The 23903-nt window shown below is 44.3% G+C and overlaps 1 protein-coding gene and 1 long non-coding RNA gene across 2 annotated transcripts in view; one reads left to right on the top strand and one right to left on the bottom strand.

Moving 5' to 3' along the window:
* The window catches only part of LOC137336129 (uncharacterized), a 196962-nt gene that overhangs the window by 156759 nt on the left and 16300 nt on the right, over positions 1–23903 (bottom strand). Inside the window, exon 2 of the long non-coding RNA XR_010966579.1 lies at positions 15746–15829. This is a non-coding gene — a long non-coding RNA (uncharacterized lncRNA). The remainder of the gene's footprint in view (positions 1–15745; positions 15830–23903) is intronic.
* LOC137336128 (pituitary homeobox 3-like) lies at positions 5846–10917 on the top strand. The gene is made up of 3 exons (XM_068001613.1): positions 5846–6160; positions 8336–8544; positions 9474–10917. The coding sequence occupies exons 1-3, from the start codon at positions 6061–6063 to the stop codon at positions 10008–10010; spliced, it is 846 nt and encodes a 281-aa protein (XP_067857714.1). The 5' UTR covers positions 5846–6060; the 3' UTR covers positions 10011–10917.

The following is a 23903-nucleotide window of genomic DNA, read 5'->3' as shown; positions in this document are numbered from 1 at the left end:
AAATGCATGTGAAAATTTCTGACGTTTTAGCTGGTGTTTGTGAAAGAACGCGCAAAAATGTTGTTCAGAGACACGTTCTGTGAGGTTCCTCGCCCAGCTCCTGTGAGCTGGAACAGTTATGCGGTCTGGTGATGTTCTCCCCACTTTGTAATGCTGTTTTGTGCTGTTTGCAGGATTAAGTTCTTCGAATGGAATTTGCGTTTGGCACTGTTGAATTTACCGACTCAGAATGCCCAAAGCAGAGCCTAAGCAGTTTGGGAGAGGCCACGGGTTCCGACGCAGAGAACGGTTACAGACAGCAGAAAAAGTGCGGTAAGGAAATAGTGGCAGTGTATAACCTCAATAAACGCTCGTACTGATATACAGAAGAAAAAGGGGGACCCTGCTGTCACACCCCCACCGCCAACTGTATCGCAAGTCAAACGTCAGTAAAGAGCCCTGCTAACTCCGTTGAAAGGACAGAGCCCTTTCAATGCATTGGGATTCTCGTCCTGCCGCTTTGGAAATGGGCAACTGGAGTGCAGCGAGTTTAATATGAAACCGGGATAATTAAAGCAAGCTTTGTAAGTTCAAAATGGATTGGTTGGGCTATCTAATTAATATACGACGTTCGTTACATATTACATATGGCACAGACAAGTTGGGCCGAATGGTCTGTTTCTGTGCTGTAAATTCTACGTAATTCGATGCAAAAACGTTCGTGTGTATTTTGCGCGGGTAACGTTAAGTTTGTTCCAAAATGTGCTTTTATTTAATTTCAGGCTGAAATGTTGCTGTTGTATGTCTCTACGCCGTTTAAACTTAAAGATTCCTATGTAATAATGTAACCCACTGGGCTAAAACAGAGTCGAAGGGCCATTCGAAGAACGTGCACATTTGGAACAGACCAGTGCACGAACAGCCGCCCACACATGGAAAGAAGGGAATCCCAAACAGGAGTACATAGGTACCAGGAATTTATAAACCCATCTGGGCCGGAGGAGAGACGAAACTGGGGTAAACAATGTACAGTATTCCTTAACATTCAACGCCGGGTTCCTATTCTCGGTATGTCAATGAATGCATACTGCATTACTTGACATCCAAGTACTTTGGGCAAATCCTGCACGTCCTATAAATCTTTTTAGTACTGGGGATAAAGATGAGCAGCTACTGACACCTCGTATTGCTTTTACGAGACGCCAAATAAATATTAAGGGTCTTTATTTATAGCGGACACCGTGCTAACCTGCTGTAATTATCATTAGTGCAGCGTTGGGTACACGAACCTGACTGGATTTACTGGCTGCTGATTTTTGCAAGCCTGTATGTAATAAATTAACCGAGCAGATCTCAGGACTGCTCGTTTCCAGCCCAGTAATATACTACTCGCTGAACTGGTGTCAGCTGAGAGATCTAGCGAAGACTCCACGGCGCCCAGATGTAATATAATCCATTGTACCAACCAGTCAACCTGCCGGTATATCCCCTAAATTAATGCGAAGATTACATGTCAGAATTTCTGTTATATTGTTAATGTTAACAGTGAATGAAAACGTCTGGGGCGCCGTTTTTAAGACTTTAATGGACCCTGTATTGTCACGTTAACCCAATACACGGTACAACTATTCCTGTTGTCAGAAAGCAATGGGACAACTTTATTTTGAGATAGTCCGTAAAATAAGGCGCTGATTTTTCATTGACCGCTGGGCACTTTAAGTGAAATTGATAAACGAAATATGGTGGATTTTCCGTGTTTCAAATTTAGTTATTTTCGTAAATATCACAGTTCAGTCGGAAGTAGCTGCCACTTCAGTGATTACCTGGTTTGAATTACTGTGGAAATGATCCGCCACAATGATTATTTATATATTCTTACTGCAGTTATTTTTATTTTAATTAGTCCTCCAATTATATATAAAAATAATTAATAAATTCAATATTTTTACGCCATAGTTTACAAGTACAACACGTCATTAATCACCGGGTTACTGCAGTGATTTCACACACGGCACAAATAAACAACTGGACTTGGTCAAAGTAGGAATTCAAAACGAGAAAAATGGGGTATGGTGCTGTAACTGATCGCAAGAGACCAGGACATGCCATCTTCGCGGTGAGAGGGCTTTTACCAAAAAGCGTCTCAAAAAGTCACAGTAAAAAAAATCGCGGTGAATGTTGCATTACGATGAGGCAGAAAAACCTGTTGAAAGTCGGTCGATTTTTAAATGTACTCCACATTTAAAAGGTACAAAGACCCGGGCCAATAGTATTTCTCGCCGTTTTATTCCCAGGCCAAGGGAAGCCAGCTATTTGTCGTTTATTACACACTACAAGGCTTCAGTTATCATTGTCCCCAATATCTCTCGGCTCACATTCACTGATTATCACTGGGCCCTATTAATTACACCTGCACAACATCGTGTACCAGAACACGTCCTCTGTAAGTTTATGACTAACAAACCAGCTGGTTTTATTGTGCGCTGAGCCGCTCTCCACCAGGAATAAACTGGCCCTGTGTTCAGATGGCACTTGACTTTTGAACTGACCAACGTGAACACACAGACCTTGTGGAAAGGTGCAGAGCTCCCAACGACTCAACGAGCCACTCATTGCAAGTCGGCTTCCCAAAGCTCGGGACAATGAAACCTGCGGGTGCAGAGTACACCTTGTGAAAGCAAGCCCCGGAGAATCCGTGCAGATTGCACTGGGTTGGGTGGGCAAATCTTTTTCATCTACTGTTTACGTTCGTTTGAAAACGCATTTATACAATTGAAAAGTTTATTATTTGGCGGGGTGGGGGTGGGGGCGGGGGAGAAGGGTTTGAGATGGTATCAGTTGCCAACGGAAGTTCCAATAAATTGTTGTCTCTTCGGTTCTAAATGTAACAACCTGAATGGGAAATGCCCAGACACTGCAGTTGAAGATGTCCATGGAAGCTGAACATTGCATAAGATCAGAGGAAGGCGGCAGTGGCAGCACTCAACAGATCATTTTCGCATTCACTCGGTTCTGAACGGCAGCAAGAATTCTTCACTTCGAATCAGTCACGGATCGGACAGGCAAGAACTGTAAACGGCACTCTTGACATTAAAACATACCCCCCGGGAGGGAACGCACCGAACTCTCTCGTGGCGGTGTTCTAGCCGACAGTATAACTCTTGCCAGCTGCCTTCTCCACTTTCCAGTTATTGGTGTCGGACTGGTAGTGTAGTTAAACTGCAGCGTTAGATATCTAAATTAGTCTCAATAAAAAAAAGGTAGCAATATGTGGACACCAGTCTTCAGAGTCATGTGGGTCTTCAGGGTCATGTGGGTCTTGCATCGGCAATTCATAATTTCGGCAAGGAATAGTTCCAGTACAACTATACTTCAAGACCCAGTGCGAGGAGGCCCCTCCTGCCTCCTATCTGTACAAAGTACATTCCGGTAAGGTCTACGATCCCCTCCGATTCACATACTTAGGACTACCAATTTCTGTTTAGTGTACAATCACACAGCTGCCTGTATAGCATATTTTATATCGGAGCGCAGTCGGATTTGGGGGGAGGGGGTCGACAGGAGAATGAGACTAAATCGGATCGCTCTTTGGGTTGAATGCCCTCCTTCTGTGCTGTGACAGTCTACGATTCTATCTTGGTCTCGGTGTATATTCCAGAAAAACGAATAAAAGAGCTGAAAATCAGATGTACATTCAACAGCAGTGTGAAAAAGAAAAAAAACTTCAAATATCTATATTTCTAGATATAGATCTGTAGGAGAGGGTGCAGAGGGATTTTACCAGAGTGGTACCAGGGATGAGGGGCTTCAGTTAGGTGGGGAGACAAGAGAAGCTAGACTTGTTCTCCTTAGAGCAAAGAAGGTTAAGGGGAGATTTAATATAGAGGTGTTCAAAATTCTGAGGGGTTTTGATAGCGTAGATGGGGAGAAACAGTTTCTACTGAGAGGAGGGTTGGTAACCGGAGGGCACAGGTTTAAGATAATTGGCAAAAGAACCAGGGGGAGATGATGATAATTGTTTTTACACAGTGAGTTGTTATGATCTGGAATGCACTGCCTGAAAGGGCGGTGGAAGCAAATTCAATAGTAACTTTCAAAAGGGAATTGGATATATTTGAAAAGGAGACATGTGCAGGGCTGTGGGAAAATAGCAGGGGTGTGGGACTAATTGGATAGCTCTTTCAAAGAGCGGGCGGGGGGGGGGGGGGGCACGATGGGCCGAATGGCCTCTTTCTGTGCTGTATGATTCTATGATCATGTAGAGACTTGATCACTTGGCCCAAACGTCCAAAAGCGCTTCACACGATGAGTGGCATTTTTGGAGCATAACGACTGTTCTGAAGGCAAGGGTTGGAAGATTGATGGCTCATTTTTGGCCATAGAGTAACTCATTCTTTACACAGTGAATGTGGCACGTTGATGCCAGGAGCAACACCAAATCCCTGGTGCCAGTCGGCGTGTTGCACCTTTCCACCGCTGCCTTGTCAGCTACTTTCCAACGCTCAGCTGGTGACCACCAATCCACGCATGCGTTTTCGTACATTTTGCTCCACAGCAGAAGGGACAGCGAGTGAAACCGCCGCTGTAAAGGGTGCAGTGTGACACGCTAACAGGTTTGGGGATGCCCACCCTGCTTCATTTAGGAATGGCATCGCTGGTAACCAGCACTCCTCCTCCCCCCCCCCCCCAGTTAACGCAACCCATTCGCTACGTGAAAGCATCACCCTGGCGTTTCAAATGCAGGAACCTTGCATGGCCTTAACCTGTTTTTACACCGCTCCCTTCTCCCAGCCCCACACACTCTTTAGCCAGAACTAGTGAGGGCTTCTTGCCTTTGGAGAGCTGACTTGGCAACCTGACAACACCAACAAGAAATTCCTTCCAAACAATAGTCTGTTTAAGTTGAGAGACCCAACCGAACATATTGTATTCTTCAATCATTCCAAAGGTTGAGGAGCATGACATCACCCTTTTGAACGCGAAACTATTCCCAGCAACCCCCCGCCCCAAGAACAAGTCTTACAACAGCTGTACATCGTTGACGTCCGGCACATCAGCCCATTCAGCAGCGCCTATCTTCCTAATCTTGGGTATCCTTTGTGTATTTACAAAGAGTGTAAACGGGTGGATCTAGCTGTATTATGATAGCGGTATCGTTTGGTGTACAAACCCCTAGCTTTTCCTCTTAATCTAAGTGAGGTTAATTGAACCTTGTCCCTTTAGCGCAAAATCGATGGAATTAACGAGATTATAAACGGAGTTTATGGCAGCAGTTGCGACACTGTGTGCACATTTAATCACAAAACGTGATCAAATTCTCAGCAGTAAGATCCACGCAGCAAAACAACGTGACAAAAAGCAGCAAGGGCACATTTCTCGGCTCGAATGCTAAAGTTCATGACTTCAATTGTCGGGCAGAATTGGCTGCAGCGGGGAATTTGTACCTATTTATTGCCACCGCCTTTACATAATTTGTCCATATTTGATGCCAAGCTGTGAGAAAATAGAGGGCAGCAATAAATGGCAAATTCAAATTGAACTCAAATGTGAAGTGCCTGGAGCCGAGGAGAATGAAGGTATTTGAGTGCAAGGGACACACTACTGTGACTGATGGAACGCGAGGCTGCCTGGACCTGCTCCGACAGCTGCTCATCCGTTCACACCCACTTGCACCAAAGCGTCACAAGTCAATTATTATTGGCAGGTGATGGAGCCTGTCAAAGATTGCGCCACCTTACAATTTTTCGTCCAGCAATCGCAAGTCACCAATCCGTAGAGTCCACGGGCGGGATTTCCTCCTGTCGGTTCCCGTCAATCACACCCTGCCCCTATCCAAAATTGCTTTATTCCAACCCTACTACTGTCTGTCCAAATGGGCAGCAAAAGGAAACAGCCGCCCCATCGAATCGGCCAGGAAAAGACTGAGTTTTGGAATTAGCAACTGGGATTAAGGGGACCGAGGGTGCAAACCGTTTCAGGGATAAGAGAAAACAGTTCATTTCTTTTTATCTGCATGGACCATTTGAAGACTGGTTTTTGATCGGAAACCTTGCCCCTGGTTCAAGTTGGTGTAGGTACAGTATGGCAGCGGCTACTCTCAAATCATTGCAAAGCTCGTCTGGGAATAATAGCTCTTTCGGGATCAGGCATTTAGCTGGGACGCCAAACAGTGAGAGTGGAGGTAAGAATGTGACGAGGGCCAGACAACAAGTGCTGAAGCTCCAGCTGCTTTCCGCAGACTTACGTTGAATTCTTTTAAGTACTTAATTCTTTATCTTAAATTTTATAACAAAACCAAAACGATTAAAGTTGTTTACACAGTGTATTCGTATTCTGTTTACTTGCTGCCCTAACTCTCCATCTTTCCATTTGATCGAACTGGTTGATTTGTACATTTGTTGTAAGTTAATCGGACGTGTGAAATTGATTGTGTGACTTTTGGGGAAAACAGGCTCGCTATGGACACAATTCGCATTTCATTCATTTTGGTTTTAGTGGACTTTGCAACTCCAAAAATGGGAGTAAATATTATTTACACATGATAGCATAGATTCAAAACCCAACGAATGAATTATACGATCGAAAGAACCATAAAACTGACACAGCTTGGAAAGAACTCCAAGGGAGCCGTTTGTCTGACCCCTGCGGTCAGTTTCTCAACTATTCCGCGATTATTCTAAATCCTGATCACATAATATACTAACCCTGGTCACAATCTATCAACCCTGGTCACACTATATCAACCTTGGTCACAATATGTTAGCCATGGTCACAGTAATAGTAACCCTGGTCATAATGTACTAGTCATGGTTATAATATACTAACCCTGGTCATAATACATTAACCCTGGTCACAAAGTACCAGTCATGATTATAATCTCCTAACCCTGGTCACAATATATTAGCCATGGTCACACTAATAGTAACCCTGGTCATAATGTACTCGCCATGGTTATAATAACGGTGGTCACAATAAGCTAAATCTCCATTCTAATCACCGCGCACTACCATATTTTCTATTTTAAAAATTAAACGATGCGAAGGACTACAGTATTACGAAGTAACATTTTACAAAGTATTGAATGGCGGAATTTTTTCAATCGATACAAGGGTGCAAGTGAGAGAATTTGCGAACCATTCCAGTTCAATATTAAAACCCCAACAACCCCGCCCTACAATCTCCCAACACCACAATGCAACATCACACTGCCGCAACACAAATACTCCAGTATTCCCAATACAAACTTTAACTTCAATAACTTGAAGTATAAATATCACAAACTCAGGGACTCCCTTCGAAAACGGCCAGGTAACCAGATCAGAAAGGGATTCCACGGCCTGCGTGCATACTAAACAGTGAACAGTATCAGAGCCAGCACCCCGTTTATTTAGAGATAGTAACACAGAATCGTATTCAACTTATTTGAATGTGCGCACCCGAGTACATAAATTTCAGGATTTTTTATTCTATTGGTGAATGAAAAAAAGGTGTAAATTAAACCACACGGATCAAGTCAAGTGTCCACGTCTCTAATTGTGGGAAATCTCAAATACGAAACAGCTCTCCTAAACAGCAACTCACCTTTTAAAAACGGATATTTCACATTTCATTCATACTTAGTCTCCCTTGATATGGAATATTAGAATGGGAGATGTTGTAAAGAAGCCGGGGTGCTGCAGAAGGACGGCCTCGCAGGCCTGCGGCGTCCCTTCTGATTATTGTGCAGGATTTAATTTATATACACAGGAAAAAATAAAATTAAAACCAAATATCATACCTTCTCCAAGTCGAAATAAACCCAGGTAGCGGCCGGGGAAACGCTACAAATCCTGTGGAGGTATCTGGAGTTTATCCGCAAAGACTTTCGTTAAAATTGATTTTCAAGCGATGGAAGGCCGGCCGAATTTTACAGAATACACGTTGGCTTTCTGGGCTGGTTTATCGTTCAGTTTGTAACAAGAGTTTAACAAATCACTAGTGTTGCGATTGGACAACGTTTGGAAATGCGTGTGATAATGGCAGCGTCCGTTTTGTTAGTTTGGTAATAATTTGAGCCATTTAATGCTCGCTTAAAACACTGTTGCATCTAAGTTAATGCGTAATGAATTAGCTGTTTTTAAGCAGTGTGTGAAAACAGTGTGTAACAGAGTTTCTCATCTGTAGACTGTAAAATACATTTTAAAAACAAACGCCTTGGAAAAATTGCAAGATTTCTGCGGATTGGAAGAAGGTGAAAGATGTAGAGTGACTGGAAGGTCCTTGTCAATTATGTGGTCTAACGAAGCTTTTGATGTGGCGCAGTGAGGGAGAACAGCACTTGTTAATTTTGTCTGTTTGTGTTGGTAACCCCCGGCAGGAGAGAGCGAACAACTCCGGCGATGTAAGTCAGACGACTCGGGCTCGGAAGACAGCTCCGCCAAAAAGAAACAGCGGAGGCAGAGGACTCATTTCACCAGCCAACAGCTGCAGGAACTGGAGGCGACTTTCCAGAGGAACCGCTATCCGGACATGTCCACGCGGGAGGAAATAGCGGTGTGGACAAACCTCACCGAGGCCAGGATCAGGGTAAATATTGCAAGCTGCAAAACTCTCAGTCTCAACTGGAGATGGATTTCAGATGAAACGTATTGGTGTAAAAAAAAATCAAATCGACAACTGCAAAATTGGTTGGACTTTAAGACATATATTGAAATTTTATATTTCGTTACTTAACGGCGAGATACTGGTATTTTGAACTTTTTATTTATATTTTAAATGTTAAAAATTGTTTTAAAAGCAAGGATGGGACCTTGAGGAAAAATAAAGAAAATTTTAGCAAAAATTTCTTGCACAAGTGAACAAGTAGCCAGGGCGTTAACGTACAGTTCCCGAGTAGCTAAGACTCTTATTACTCGGACAGTCAAACCAGAAGCATCACTTACTCTGGATGCCTTGAACCAGAGCTTGGAAAAGAGCCCGAGTGCAGCTAGTTATTAAAGCTTCTTACCAAGTTGAACAAGTCCTTTCAGTTGGTTAAAGAACACACGATTATTTCCTCAGAAACAGAGCTTGAAATTTCTTGGGTAAAAATAGATAACGTGTGTTTTCGTGCCGTCTATACATGGACTTATATAGACACATGCACGTATATAGCCACGAGTACACAGACGCATGTATTGGAGCACGCAAAAAAAAAATTAAAACCTCAATGTACAGGAACAAGTCTAACGAACGGCAGATGCCGTTAGATGCCCTGCTACAGCAAAATCTGGGTCAATTAATTTCTATGTCATCGAAATTCGGTTACAAAAACTTTAGATACAGAACCAACAATACGAAAATAATTGCCTCGTTAAAATGTATGGTTGAATATAATTTTGGTCTGATTTACGAGATGGACCATAGTTAATTTAGTTAGATTTTTTTTAAAAAATTGGACCCATACTTACATTCCCTTTTTTCATCACTAAGTATTTATAAAGCGCAAATGAACCTTTTTGTTTTGGTCCGGGTAGGTGTGGTTTAAAAATCGCAGAGCGAAATGGAGGAAACGGGAGCGCCACCAGCAAGCAGAACTCTGCAAGAGTGGGTTTGGAGCGCCGTTTAACGGGCTGGTGCAACCTTACGAGGACATGTACCCCGGATACTCGTACAATAATTGGGCCACCAAAGGACTCGCCACCAACCCCATCTCGGCAAAGAGTTTCTCCTTCTTCAATTCCATGAATGTCAACTCGCTATCGTCGCAAGCCATGTTTTCGACTCCCAGCTCAATCCCATCCATGACTATGGTCCCTTCCCCTTTACCTGGCTCAAGCTTGAATAATTTGAACAGCCTGGGCAGCCCTTCGTTGAATTCGGCGGTTGCTGCCACTCCTTGCCCCTATGGATCTAGCTCAAGTCCATACGTGTACCGGGACAACTGCAACACCAGCTTGGCCAGCCTCAGACTTCGGGCCAAACATCACTCTTCCACCTTCAGCTATGGGCCCATGCAGAACCCAGCTCCCAACCTCAGCCCCTGTCAATATGCGGTGGATCGACCCGTGTAAAATGGACTTGGTATTTTAAACATCGCATTTTAGGCCAACTAAAAGGGGGAAATGTCTCCAAACCACAACCATTGCTCTCTCCCCGTCCCAGTCTGTAATTCGGTAATATGAAAAGTGTCAGCTGTTCACTGCAAAATGTACCTCTAAAGTTGCAGCATGTCCAGTAATTATCATCCTATATCACTGAACAATTCGTCTCCAACCGATCTCTGTGCACTTTGGCCGACGCAGAAAAGTGGTCTTTTAACTACTTGTATATTGCGAGAAAATACAAATAAGTGGTTAAAAAAATCCCAAGCAAATATTTTTTTAAAACACAAATTTTAAACAACCCAAGGAATTGGACAAATCACTGAATTGCTGAAAAAAAGTATTCTTCAAATTTACAATGAAAATTCGAAACAAATTGCTGATTTCAATCACACTGACGGAGGGGGAAATTTCCTCTGGACGGTATGTGTAACGACCCCTCTCCGCCCCGCAAGAAGTCCTTTATCAATTCGCACAGAGGCAATAACCGCCCCCTCCAACCCACCCCCACCGGGTTTTCGATCTTGGGAGGGCGGGGATGGAATTGCTCTGGTCGCTATTTGTAAGGAAATGGCCCATTTCTTATTGATTTCATATAATGTCGCTACACACAGTGACCAGTGAAATATCTCCCCCCTACCCCCAACAGGCACAGGTATGTCTCACCGTAGTGGCTGATGGTTTTGGTCCAGAATGTAGTCCATGGGCTGAAAAAGTGTTTTTTTTTTAAGAACCCGTGATGTTGAGGGAGAGGAAGTAAAATATTGGGGGGGAAAAATCTTTAAGTATAGATAGTCTGGAATATATTTTAAAATATTCATAATCTCCTTGTAGTGTTTGATTATTTCCCTATAAATAGAACGGTACGAAAATGAAATGGACTCTCTTCTAGTATGTTTACACACTACACCGTCTTTCGTTTCATCGGAGTTCTGCTTTGACCTGCTATTGAAGAATTACATCGCAGTTATGCTGCTTTCACGAGTTTAATTTAAGCACTGTAATACGTGTACGCCTGTTGATTAAAAGCCCCTCGTTTAATAAATTGAAAAGACACGGAGGAGTAGGAAGTGGCGTCTCCTGGTCACTGTGCACTCAAGACTGGGCTGCACAGATGCCCTGAACCCGTGTTCATGGGTCAGTGCAAATTGATCAGAAGCAGAGTATTTGCATCCGAGTTCAATTTCCTGCAAAAAAAAATCCCACAACGTCCGAATCGCTATCGAGACTCGGAGTAAATGAAGCACCATTTGGTGTCAAACGGGCAAAACCAAATTCAGATTCCTTTTATCAAATGGACAATTGATTAGTAGAGGGATTGCTGACGAGTGTGTGTGCATATAAAAATATTACTTGGAAGTATTAGGCTTTTTATTGTAAACAGGATTTCTGCAATTCCTACGGCAGCTGTAAACAGTTTGGATAGCACAATCTCCTTATTGGTCAGTTGGGCTCCGAGACGGGCGTTTTCCTCTGGAACTTCCCTTCTGCCTTTTTGAAAGAAGGTTTAGAAGCGAAAGTCGCGCTTTTTAGAAAAAAAATTTGGAGTTACGCGTCTGATTTGTCCTGAGCCCGGTACCTACAGGCTCCGAGGGTGAGGCACTTCATTGCAGAGTATGGAGACATGTCTGAGCTGGGGAGAGGTGTTGTAGGGCTGCTCACGATTCCTAAACTAACCAGGGAATTGCGCAGATAATTACTATTTCTATTTTTACATCGAACGGTATAAGCTTCTGCCGTAGGGGAACGAGACAAGCCTGTGCTGACAGGACGACTGGCTTTCTCAAAGTAGGAAACAGGAGAGACAGTTCAAAGACTGGGCCTGTTCCTTCGGGGCGGAAAAACAACCTGGCCAGCCTGATTTCAGGGTGGAAGAAACCAAGTGTTTGACTCGCATTTTGAACCATTGGTTATCTCGGCTCCACTCACTTCCTGTTTGATGACGCCAGTTCTCCCCTTTTTAAGTTCTTTTAACTGTTGAAGATGGGAGCACTCTAAGGTGGGAGCACCTTAAGGTTACCGCCGAACCGATCGATGAAACTCACAACGGATCTGAGGGCTCCGTTCAGTTGGAAGTGGTTTTCAAGGGATTTAATTTTTTTATAAAAGACAGATCGATTTATCACTTTCCAATATACTTTAAAAACAAACCATTGGTCAGATTATTTAACCAACGTTAAATGTGGAGAAGTCTTTATTTGCAGCCTGATCTCACCCCTCTCCCGGTTCCCCCCCAAAAGCAGAATTATGAGCTGACTAAATTCACCCGGCTGAGAACAGCGAGGTGCCAATCCGTCCGAAACCGCGTCTCCGCAACCGCAGAGAGAAGGAACGAATATTTTAACATTAAATTAAATGCAATTGCTGAAATTGCTGCTCCTCCAGTGACATTTGATCTATGAGATAGAGGTTTTATTTTCGGAAATATTTCGTTTGAAATTCAGACGCTTCTTTAAAAAAAAGTGCTCTCAGTGGTGACCTGATATTTTAAGGGAGTTACTTAAATAACAGGACAAATGTCACACCCTAAAATATAAGTATTTAAATGGCAGGTCCGGGAGGGTTGCGTTGAACTAGATTCGAAGCCCGGCTAGGCTGGGGGCAGGCGGGCATTGACTGTGGGTTCACACCGCATTACAAAGCGCGATCGGACGGACAGACCGACCTTCTGTTTCGGTGAAGTCGCTAAATTTGCTCTCAAAGTCCACGATCAGCGATTTGATTTCAGACTGTCCAGTGTGGGGATGAAGTCGGCGCTGGAAGGCGAAGAGCCCGAGTGACCGCTGACCTATCCGACCGCTGACCCCTCCGCACTCACACACACGGGAATCTGGGCTTATATTCGAACGCACAATCAGACAGCAAGAGGATGAACACCGACTGAAACAAAAATTCATGTTATATATGGGCAGGGGTGCCTCATCACGGATCCCCAATCTCCTTTAATTCATGTCATTTTATGGCGCATCACTTCTATTCAGTGTCCCTACCTCGCTCAACACAACCTCCCCTGATCTGCCAAAGAATATTTCTATTATTTTAGGGAGTAAGAGTTGGTGTGTTCTTGTTTAGGAAAAGGGGTAAGCCATTCAGCCCCTCCAGCCGGTTCCGCCATTCGATGAGATTCCCAGCCGAAAAAGTTTCTCCCTATCAATTCTTTCCACAATCCTAAAAACCTCAATCAAATCACCCCTTAACCTTCTATATTCCAGAGAATACAAGCCTAGTTTATGTATTATTTCCTTATAATTTAACGCTGGGAGGCCTGACGACACTGATGAATCTGTGCTGCCAAGGCCAATAATGCCCACCAGGTCACTACATATATTGGCCAAAGTCAAATGTAGGAGAGAGCAAAATATATTTTCAATTTCAGGACGAATGCACTCAGAATGAACAGCACTCGTCAGGTTTCCACTGACCCAATCGGTGGACATGACTGAATATCAGAAACCACAGACCCTGCTGCGATTAACAATACCGTTTACAACCAATTCGCCGAGTGCAGCCTCTGTCTTCGAGAGCTGATAACAGACCAAGGCATGAATCAGTCATTTTAAGACAACAGAAGTGATTCGCAGTGATTGCCCGCACCCGAGAGACGCCGAGGATACAAAGTTCACTCCATATCTTTCACGGGACAGAGCTGCAAGGCTGGCACAAGTCCTTGGTAAAACCCCAGAGCTCGGTGTATGAGGCACCGAACTCAGCTCTTCTTAAAAATAAAAATTACAATCAGCCGCACAACGTGGAGCCCCGGCTCCCCCCGCACCCGCCCCCCTCCCATCCACTGCCAAACCCACAAACACCCCCATTTTATTAGATACAAACAGAGAGTGCTGTAAAACACTCGGCAGGTCAGACAACCTCTGTGGAGAGAGAAACACAGAGTTAACCTTTGAAAGGCCATCGGCCTGAAACGTTAACTTTGTGTTTCTCTCTCCACAGATGCTGCCTGACCTGCTGAATGTTTCACAGCATTTTCTGTTTCTATTTCAGATTTCCAGCATCCGCAGTATTTTGCTTCCGATCCCCATTTTATTCATGCGATTGCAAGTATCGAATACAAAAGGGGGCTCCACACCGGGGCCTGTTTCCGAAAACATAAGGGTTCGTAGTTGGAGGGAGAGACTGACACAAACACTTGAAGAGTCAGGGGAGGAGAGGTTTCCTTTATCCGCCTTTCTGTGTGTAACATTTTCATATATAATTTAGCCATGATTAAATGCCACGGGTGACACCCGAGATCTCTCAAACCATCCCGGACAGAATGGCTTCAGTCAACGAGTCTGCTGAAAAAACACAAACGACTATTTTTCTATAGACACAAAAGGCATCAAGGGGTCTGGGGAGAAAGCGGGAATATGGGACTGAGATAGAGGATCAGCCATGAAGGGCCGAATGGCCAACTCCTGCTCCTATTTTCTATGTTTCCACTAACGGACGGTTCCCGTTTACAGACCGGGTCCCGTTAACCTCTGGACCCTCACGAACTTTTGCACCACGAAATCCATGTCCCCACATTCCCAGCGCAAGAAATCCCAACCAGCAAGGGATCTGGGATGAGACTGCGAATAAAAATAAATGGACATTCTCCTCGACACACATGCTCCTCCTACACAAGTCTTAATATTTAAATGTTGCGTTACAAAAGCAAACTATTCCAACTGATAGTTAGATGTAGTTTGGATTACATTTTTTTTAATGTAATCTCAGGTTAGTGAAGAAGGTTTTTGATATACACAACGTGCAGGTATGTCGCTGGCAGACGGCATGTTCACTTAGACGGGCTCCACTGTACTTACAAACTAAGCCCGGCCTTTCATTTCAGAACCGCGCTAATGAGCAGCCCCTTACACTGTAAGGAATTGTCAGTCAAGTGTTTCGTGGATCACATTCTGTCCACTTTCCCGGGAAAACCGGTGGCCTTGCGAATGATCCCTTTGCTGTCCTTTAAACATAGGTCCGCACTCAGTGTCGGAAGGGTATTTTTTTATTTTGGAGAGATTCAATGATGAGGTGTGATGAGCTGGCTGATCTGTCTGGTCACAGAATGGCCACATCTTGCATTCTGCAACAGACCACTAACCCGCTTGTATCCCGCTTAACTGGCCGCGAGTAAAAGGTTAATTACAAGCGGCCGCTCACTCCGTATTGCTGGCAATGATACTGTCCACCAACACGGTGCAACACACAGAGAATGACTCGGTTTTTGGATTAAATGAGCCCCTTGACCGATTAAGCGCTTCGGTTTGGAGAGTGTGGAGAGACCCAGCTTTTTATGATGTATTGCCAGTTACAGGAGAGTTATCCCATTCTCTCCCATTTAAATTCCCACCCAGTACTGTTCTCCATCAAGTGCTGGATCGAAAGGACCCTGCAAATTCCGATAAGGCAGACACAAAAGTGGGATCACCACTCCCAGCAGAACAAGTTAAGTCAGGCAGTTTATATTTCGAACTGCAGCCAACAGCGAGGAACCCGTCCCTTTACAGTCGACTGCAGTTTTATATGCGAGAGTATCATCAAGGTGAAATCGTGCATCAAAATGCATCATTCATAGCTTGATTGGTTATTGTTAAGATCTACTCAGAAACTGGCCAATTTCATGCCCTCTGGGACTTGGGGCACAATCAAGCAGCATGCAGCTGTGTGATTGAAGTTGTGGGATTTGTTATGGGACGTCTCCGTGGCAAGTCGCTTACCTTCATCACAGTAGCATTTGTGCAGGATCTCATCAAGACAGATATGAAGCACAGCTTCTCTGGCTCTCTCTCCCAACCTCGCCCCTGCAAAAGATTAGCAAATTACTTTTACATTAAGTCCATGGCTTTTTAAACATACCAAGGCAAATTAGAAATTAAAGTAAATTGTGACTCAATCAATAATCATTCATTTCACATTCATAAAAGCTAAGATATCAGAAGGGACAGCATTGATGGGCAAAGCTTTCAAACATCTTGGCCATAATCTCCAGTACCCCCTTCCTAAACCCCTCTAATTCTCTCCCTACCTTTGAGCACCTCCTTAAATCCTATCTTTTTGACTACACATTCAGTCATCCCTCCTCCTCCATTACCGCCTCACATCCATTTTCTCCCCTGTGAAAAGCCTTGGACGGTTTGCCACTTTAAGGGAATTATATCAATGCACGTTATTGTTGACTGGCAGAGTTGGTCTTCATCAGACTGCGCAGGATATCGAAGGAACAGGCATTTTGTTGTCTGGTTCTGTTGTCACCTCTCCACCCCGGTGAAGTCGTTTCCACTCCACAATGATGCAAAGGTGATGGTATAACTCTGGAGTTGGTTCTCGATCTGACTGTAGAATGCTGTAAATGTAGGAGGCAGTCTCACACTGAAAGGGCTTCACACTGTGGAATATAACCCCTGTGACGTGTCTATGTGGTTAAAAAGTGGTCACCCCCAGAACTTCATGAACTGAAGTAGAATTTTTGTTGAAAGAAGTGGACACTCACACCTGCGCTCTTCAAACATAAAAACTTTAATGGCCAGAAGCAGTGCAGGGGCTCTCGCTTGGTGGGCACAGTGCGATTTGCAGCCACACAATATAACAGGTGTTTCTGGCTGTGAATTGGGCTCCACGCCTACCTGTCTCAGCCCAGCAAAGCAATAGAATTGCAGCATTAAACTTATCTCAGGCTTTACACGTTACAGTAATGCATTACTGCAGCTGGGAGATTGGTGCAATCATCGCTGCGGCAGTTCGCCTGGATCCACTGTGACCCTCCACATCCTGCACCCCAGCATGTTATAACATACTGTCCTCTCCTGTAATATAAAGCAACTGGCTTCCCTTTTGAAGACATCCATATTACATGCCATTCTGGGCTCCTGAGGTCAAACTACACCTGAGATTGGCTGAAGAATGGCAGTCAAATCAGAACAAATCAACTCTCTCTTCCCACTGAATGTGTGATATAACCAAAGAAGCTCCACTCTAGCCTCATTTTGAACGTGTATAGTAGCCATGATGTGGAGATGCCGGTAATGGATTGGGGTGCACAAATGTAAGGAATCTTACAACACCAGGTTATAGTCCAACAGTTTTATTTGAAAATCACAAGCTTTCGGAGATTATCTCCTTCGTCAGGTGAGTGAGTGAATGAGAGGTTCTCAAATCGCATATCTTTATATTAGGCTGGGACACTCTCTCCTCCCACCGACAGTGGGCGCTGTAACAGGAGTAACTCCACTCTCTCCTCCCACCGACAGTGGGCGCTGTAACAGGAGGAACTCCACTCTATCCTCCCACCGACAATGGGCGCTGTAACAGGAGTAACTCCACTCTCTCCTCCCACCGACAGTGCGCGCTGTAACAGGAGGAACTGCACTCTATCCTCCCACCGACAGTGGGCGCTGCAACAGGAGTAACTCCACTCTATCCTCCCACCGACAGTGGGCGCTGTAACAGGACTAACTCCACTCTATCCTCCCACCGACAGTGGGCGCTGTAACAGGAGTAACTCCACTCTATCCTCCCACCGACAGTGGGTGCTGTAACAGGAGGAACTCCACTCTATCCTCCCACCGACAGTGGGCGCTGTAACAGGAGTAACTCCACTCTATCCTCCCACCGACAGTGGGCGCTGTAACAGGAGTAACTCCACTCTATCCTCCCACCGACAGTGGGTGCTGCAACAGGAGTAACTCCACTCTGTCCTCCCACCGACAGTGGGCGCTGTAACAGGAGTAACTCCACTCTATCCTCCCACCGACAGTGGGTGCTGTAACAGGAGTAACTCCACTCTCTCCTCCCACTGACAGTGGGCGCTGTAAAAGGAGGAACTCCACTCTATCCTCCCACCGACAGTGGGCGCTGTAACAGGAGTAACTCCACTCTATCCTCCCACCGACAGTGGGCGCTGTAACAGGAGTGACTCCACTCTATCCTCCCACCGACAGTGGGCGCTGTAACAGGAGTAACTCCACTCTATCCTCCCACCGACAGTGCGCGCTGTAACAGGAGTAACTCCACTCTATCCTCCCACCGACAGTGGGTGCTGTAACAGGAGCAACTCCACTCTCTCCTCCCACTGACAGTGGGCGCTGTAAAAGGAGGAACTCCACTCTCTCCTCCCACCGACAGTGGGTGCTGTAACAGGAGTAACTCCACTCTATCCTCCCACCGACAGTGGGTGCTGTAACAGGAGTAACTCCACTCTGTCCTCCCACTGACAGTGGGCACTATAACAGGAGGAACTCCATTCAATCCTCACATCGACAATGGGCAGTGTAACTAGAGCAGACCCACTATATTGCCACCACCGAAAGTATAACTACATTATAATAGTGACTACACTTCAAAAGTATTTCATTGATTGTAAAGCACTTTCCCCCACTGACAGTAGGCAGTGTAACTGGAGCAGCCCCATTCTATTCCCGCCACCAAAGGTGGGCAGTGTAACTGGAGCAGCCCCACTCTATTCCCCCCCACCAAAGGTGGGCAGTGTAACTGGAGCAGCCCCACTCTATTCCCCCCCACCAAAGGTGGGCAGTGTAACTGGAGCAGCCCCACTCTATTCCCCCCCACCAAAGGTGGGCAGTGTAACTGGAGCAGCCCCACTCTATTCCCCCCACCAACAGTAGGCAGTGTAACTGGAGCAGCCCCACTCTATTCCCGTCACCAAAGGTGGGCAATGTAACTGGAGCAGCCCCACTCTGCAGTGGAACAGGAACAGCCCCATTCTATTGACCCCACCGACAGTGGGAAATGGAACAGGAGCAGATCCACTCTATTGCCTCCCCACTGAAGTGGGTGCTGTAACCGGAGGAGCCTTATTCTCTCCTCCTGCCAATGGTATGTAGTGTAAGTGAAGTAGTCTTCTCAGTTGTCGTACCTGGTTTCAAGTACAAGGCCCACTTGGAGTTTCGAAAATATACCAAGGGTGAGATTGGAAGAAAAAGAGGGAGTTGGAGTATGACTAGATAGCATCAGAGTGTAGGAAAAGATTCCTGTCTCCCATTCCCTCCCATTGTTCAATTGCCAATATCAGACGCACTGGTGTGGGGAGGTATGTTTCTCTGCTCAGTGCCCCCTCCATGGGAGAGTAAGGAGAACAACAGCTGTGATGCATCTGCTAAAAGTCAGTTAAAGAGCTTCCCTGGCTTAAGATTGCCTGCATTATTTTAGCCACAGCCTGGAAATGCTAGCCCTGTATATATAGAGAAAAGGTGGCATATCATACCACTAGGAGGTGGAGGTGGAGGTGGGGTGGGGCGGAGGGAACAGGAGGACCATAAAAAGGGGAGGGAAGAGAAAAAGGAAAGTAAAGGGGGAAAACTGCATTATCAGAGGAGGTAAATCAGACAAAAATACGACAAGTACAAATAAGGGACACCATCCTTCTATAGAAACCTACAACCCTCATCACTGTACCTAACTGCTTCTTGAATGACTTTATGTCCAGAGTTTATATCTCCATTTGTAAGATACCCTATTTTTATATACATATATACGTAGGATTAGGATTTGGTTTAATGTCATCTAATTAAGGTTTTTGCTTTCTTTTCACTTACGAACAACTTTTAGACTGGTACAATAGCTAGAAATAATAAAATGATCAAATTGCTCATTCCCAGAATTCTTCAGGGTATGGATAACAGTTAGCAACAAAAAGCTTCGTCAGCAAGGAGAGGTCTTTTGTTAGCAAGGAATGCTGAATAAGGGGGTCAGTGGTCTCCCAGATAAGATGGTAGCCTATATCACAAACAAACAAGACAATGATCAACAGATCAGTTAGGGAACTGAAAAACAACTGCTTTTAAGAGATGGCTGTGCATGACTAGAGGCCTATAAAGATCTTAAGCTTTCTTTCACAATTTGTAGAGAGACAAGAACAAAAGAATCGATGAAGGTTACGTTCTCTATGCAGAGCGAAAGCGGGTAATATCGTTTATTTCTCTGCATGGCTATTACTTGAGACATTGAGTGTGTCAAGGCTCGATCGAACCCAATAAAGATTATTTGCAACCAAATTGGTGTCAAGTCCAAGAACCTTTCAATTACCCTGCTCAGAAGATCATTCCAGATTTTAGTCACTTGGTGTGAAGAAGAGCTTCTTGACAGCAGTCCTGAACTTGTCTTTTACCAGTTTGTGCCTCCTTGTCCTGCATTCATAGTTTGACTTGAAACAGTGCCCAGGATTAACCACTCCTATTCTACACAGCGTCTTAAATACTTCTAAAGATCCCCTTTAAATCACCCCTTTCAAGGATAATGAGTCCAAGTTTTTCCTGAGACTGGCAGACAGCAGTAAATGGAATCTATTCCTCGTAATTATGTGAGTTGAGGAAAAAGGGGGAAATAATAGCAGAAGCATGTTTTTGTTCTGTGTCTATAAAAGATGAATTATGTTTTACGCTGCAGGCTCTTGTGTGTCCAATTATAATGCTTTAACTCATCGCACTGAATGTCTCAAAGCCCTTCACACAATGAATTACTGTATATACATAAACCAAATCTTGGCATCACTTAAAAGACAAGTGTTGCCAAAAGAAAACACAGTAATTCCCAATAATAAAAGCATTCCCTGGGTACCACAGGCAAATCTAGATTTTTCACCAAGGTTTAAAATAAACTGCTTTTCAAGTCAAATTCACAACAAACCAATGCCACTTTTGCTTCCAGTTGGAAAGCATGTACAAAATAAACACTGGCACTGGATGTGTGAGGACTGATCAGTAAACAAGGCTTTTAAAATTTTCACCTGTGCAACATAAAACATCACTTGTAAACTTCTGCCAGCAGTGAGAAATGTGTTCAGGGTGCAGATTCAGATATTTTTAAAAATTGCAAAGTTGCACAGCTCAGTCCCATGGCACACTGTTTGTCTCTATAACAGTCACTGCTTCAAATAATCATTCACTATATGTGAAATGAAAAAAAAAGTGACTGTTCTTAATAAAAGAGGTGACAAGTTCAAAAGATTACCATTAATTTACACTAGTTATTTTGCACACACGAGCACATCATAACCACCCAAACAGCACTTGTGGCATATAGCAGCTTTCTGATGCTTTATAAGTGTTTATATACGTTTAGCGCTCAGGTTTTCAAAGTGGGGTCCCCATGTGGGTCTCCCAAGAGTCTACAGATTTCTACATTTTTCTGTTCTTGGTACTTACTTGCATGTTAGTTCTGTTGCTGTATGCATCAATAAAAAATGTTATCTGCAATAATCGCACCGTATCCCCTTGGGTAGCGGACACCACCTATTAGAAGTGAGGACAGGGCCCTCAGGAGTGTGTCTATATTGGCAGGGGGTCACCAGGTGCTTAGCAGTATTTGAAGAGGGTTCCTGGGAATGTGTCAGGACTTACAGAGGGTTCCTCACACAGAAGAGTTTGGAGGTACAAAGAAGTCAGTCACTTGTGTTATGTGGAGAGTCGAGAGAAGCTGGGATTGTTCTCCTTGGAACAGAGAAGGTTAAGGGGAGATTTAATAGACGTGTTCAAAATTATGAAAGGTTTTGATAGAGTAGATGGGGAGAAACTGTTTTCACTAGCAGGATGATCAATAACCAGAAGACAAAGAATTAAGATAATTGGCAAAAGAACCAGGGGGAGATGGAGAAGTTTATGCACACAGCGAGTTGTTATGATCTGGAATGCACTGCCTGAAAGGGTGGTGGAAGCAGAGTCAATAGTAACTTTCAAAATGGAATTGGATATATACTCGAAAAGGAAAAATTTGCAGGGTAACGGAGAAAGAGCAGGGGAGTGGGACTAATTGGATAGCTGTTTCAAAGGGCCAGCACAGGCACGATGGGCTGAATGGCCTCCTTCTGAGCTGTAAGATTCTATGACTGTGCAGGTGACTCCTCAACTGATGTTAATAAGAAAACATTTTGGAAACCAGCCAACAGAAGAGGCTCAACGACGCACATCCACCAGAAGAGTTTTGAGAACTCAGGCAGATTATCAGATCCACGGACAAGAGTGCAATGCTGGTGTCAACTGAAGTGTTGAGGTCACAGATTGTTTACTATATTGTTATTACAATATTTGCGTGAAATCACCACCACATACAATATACTGTTCGAGTGTCAGTTCATAAACTTCTCTCTGTGAAGAAAAAGTAATTGCATTTTTTTTGATTTGGCTGACAACACTTGTTGTTTGGATGCAAAGTTGTACCAAAGCTCATCTGCCTGTTCTGGTGGACATTAAAGGTCCCATGACATTATTTGAAGAACAAGGAGCTCTCCACATAATCCTGGCCAACACCAGAAGAAACAGATAGTCATTATCTCACTGATGTTGGTGCACAAAATGGCTACACACATTAACCTACATAACTGTCACTACATTTCCAAGTAGTTCTTTGCATGGGAAGAGCTGTTGGATATTTCCGAGAAATAAGGATGCTATTTATCTGCAGGTCTTTGTTTTTTCACCTTCACTGAATTGCGTAATACTGCAATCTATGATGATGCAGTTAAGCAACGCCAATTGAAATAAACAAATCTTGGATCGCTATAGCGCCCTGGAATTACTGCAGTACATAGCTGCACTGCAATTGTGAAAAAGTTTTCAAGAACCACGTTAAATCCAAGCCATCACCACTTCTCTGCAGTTGCAGCTTTATTAGCAATATAAGACCAGGTACTGCATATTGCAAAATGTAGCTTGCAATTATCTTACAAGCTTTATAACTATGCAGGGCAGGAGAGACCCCTGAGCATGTGTTAACATGGTGCTGAAACCCTCATCTTTGTTACCTCTAGACGTGACTATTCCAATGCTCTCGTGGCTGGCCTCCCACCTTGCAACCTCCGTAAACTTGAGCTCATCCAAAACTCTGCTGCCAGTATTCCTAACTTGCACCAAGTCCCGTTAACCCATCACCCCAATGTTCGCAGACCTACATTGGCTCCCAGTCCAGCAACGTCTCAATTTTAAAATTCTCATCCTTGTTTTCAAATCCCTCCATGGCCTCATCCCTCCCTATCTATGTAACCTCCTCCAGCCCAACAACCCTCCGACATCTCTGCACTCCTCCAATTCTGGTGTGTTGCGCATCCCGGATTTTCATGGCTCCACCATTGGTGGCCACGCCTTCAGATGCCTAGGCTCTAAGCTTTGGAATTCCCCCCCTAAACCTCTCTCTCTCTCCTCCTTTAAGACACTGCTTAAAACCTACCTCTTTGACCAAGCTTTTGGTCACCTAATATCTCCTTACGTGGCTCAGTGTCAAATTTTGTTTGATAACGGTCTTGTGAAGCACCTTGGGATGTTTTACTATGTTAAGGCCATATATAAATGCAAGGTGTTGTTTGGAAGTGCTCAGGAGACCAAACCAGTTACCTGAGCACTTTTTAAACCCTGCTTCACCTGGTGCCATGTCCACGCAGTGTTGAATAAGTTATTTGAGATGATTAGTGATGGTAGGATTAGAGGGTATGGATATAAAATACCGAGGCAGAGAGTTAGGCTAGCTGCAAGGAATTATTTCTTTTTTAAACAAATTAGCTGAACATGTGGGGTGTTTGAATTAGCTTGAGTCTTTATATGCAAATTTGCAAAATTTCTGAGTGAAAAGGATATTTTTGGTTCTACAGGATAAGGGTATGGGCTACAGTGCTTTCCAGGAGGTTTACTTGGATGCCCTAAGAAGTTGGAAAGGAATTTATGAGAGTTTTTTTTTCTAAATTGGCCTCAGTTTGAATTGACCTAGGCATCAAATCAGGGCACGAAAACGACACACCCAACCCAATTGTCCCTGCAAAGTCCTCCTCGCTAATATCTGGGGACTGGTACCAGAGTTGGGAGAGCTATACCACAGACTAATCAAGCAACAGCCTGACAAAGTCAAACTAACAGAATCATATTTATCAGCTAA

The sequence above is a fragment of the Heptranchias perlo genome, chromosome 20, assembly GCF_035084215.1.
Source record: "Heptranchias perlo isolate sHepPer1 chromosome 20, sHepPer1.hap1, whole genome shotgun sequence".
NCBI lineage: Eukaryota > Metazoa > Chordata > Chondrichthyes > Hexanchiformes > Hexanchidae > Heptranchias > Heptranchias perlo.
The sequence above is the reverse complement of the archived record's forward strand: the minus strand, read 5'-3'. Positions and strand labels throughout refer to the sequence as shown.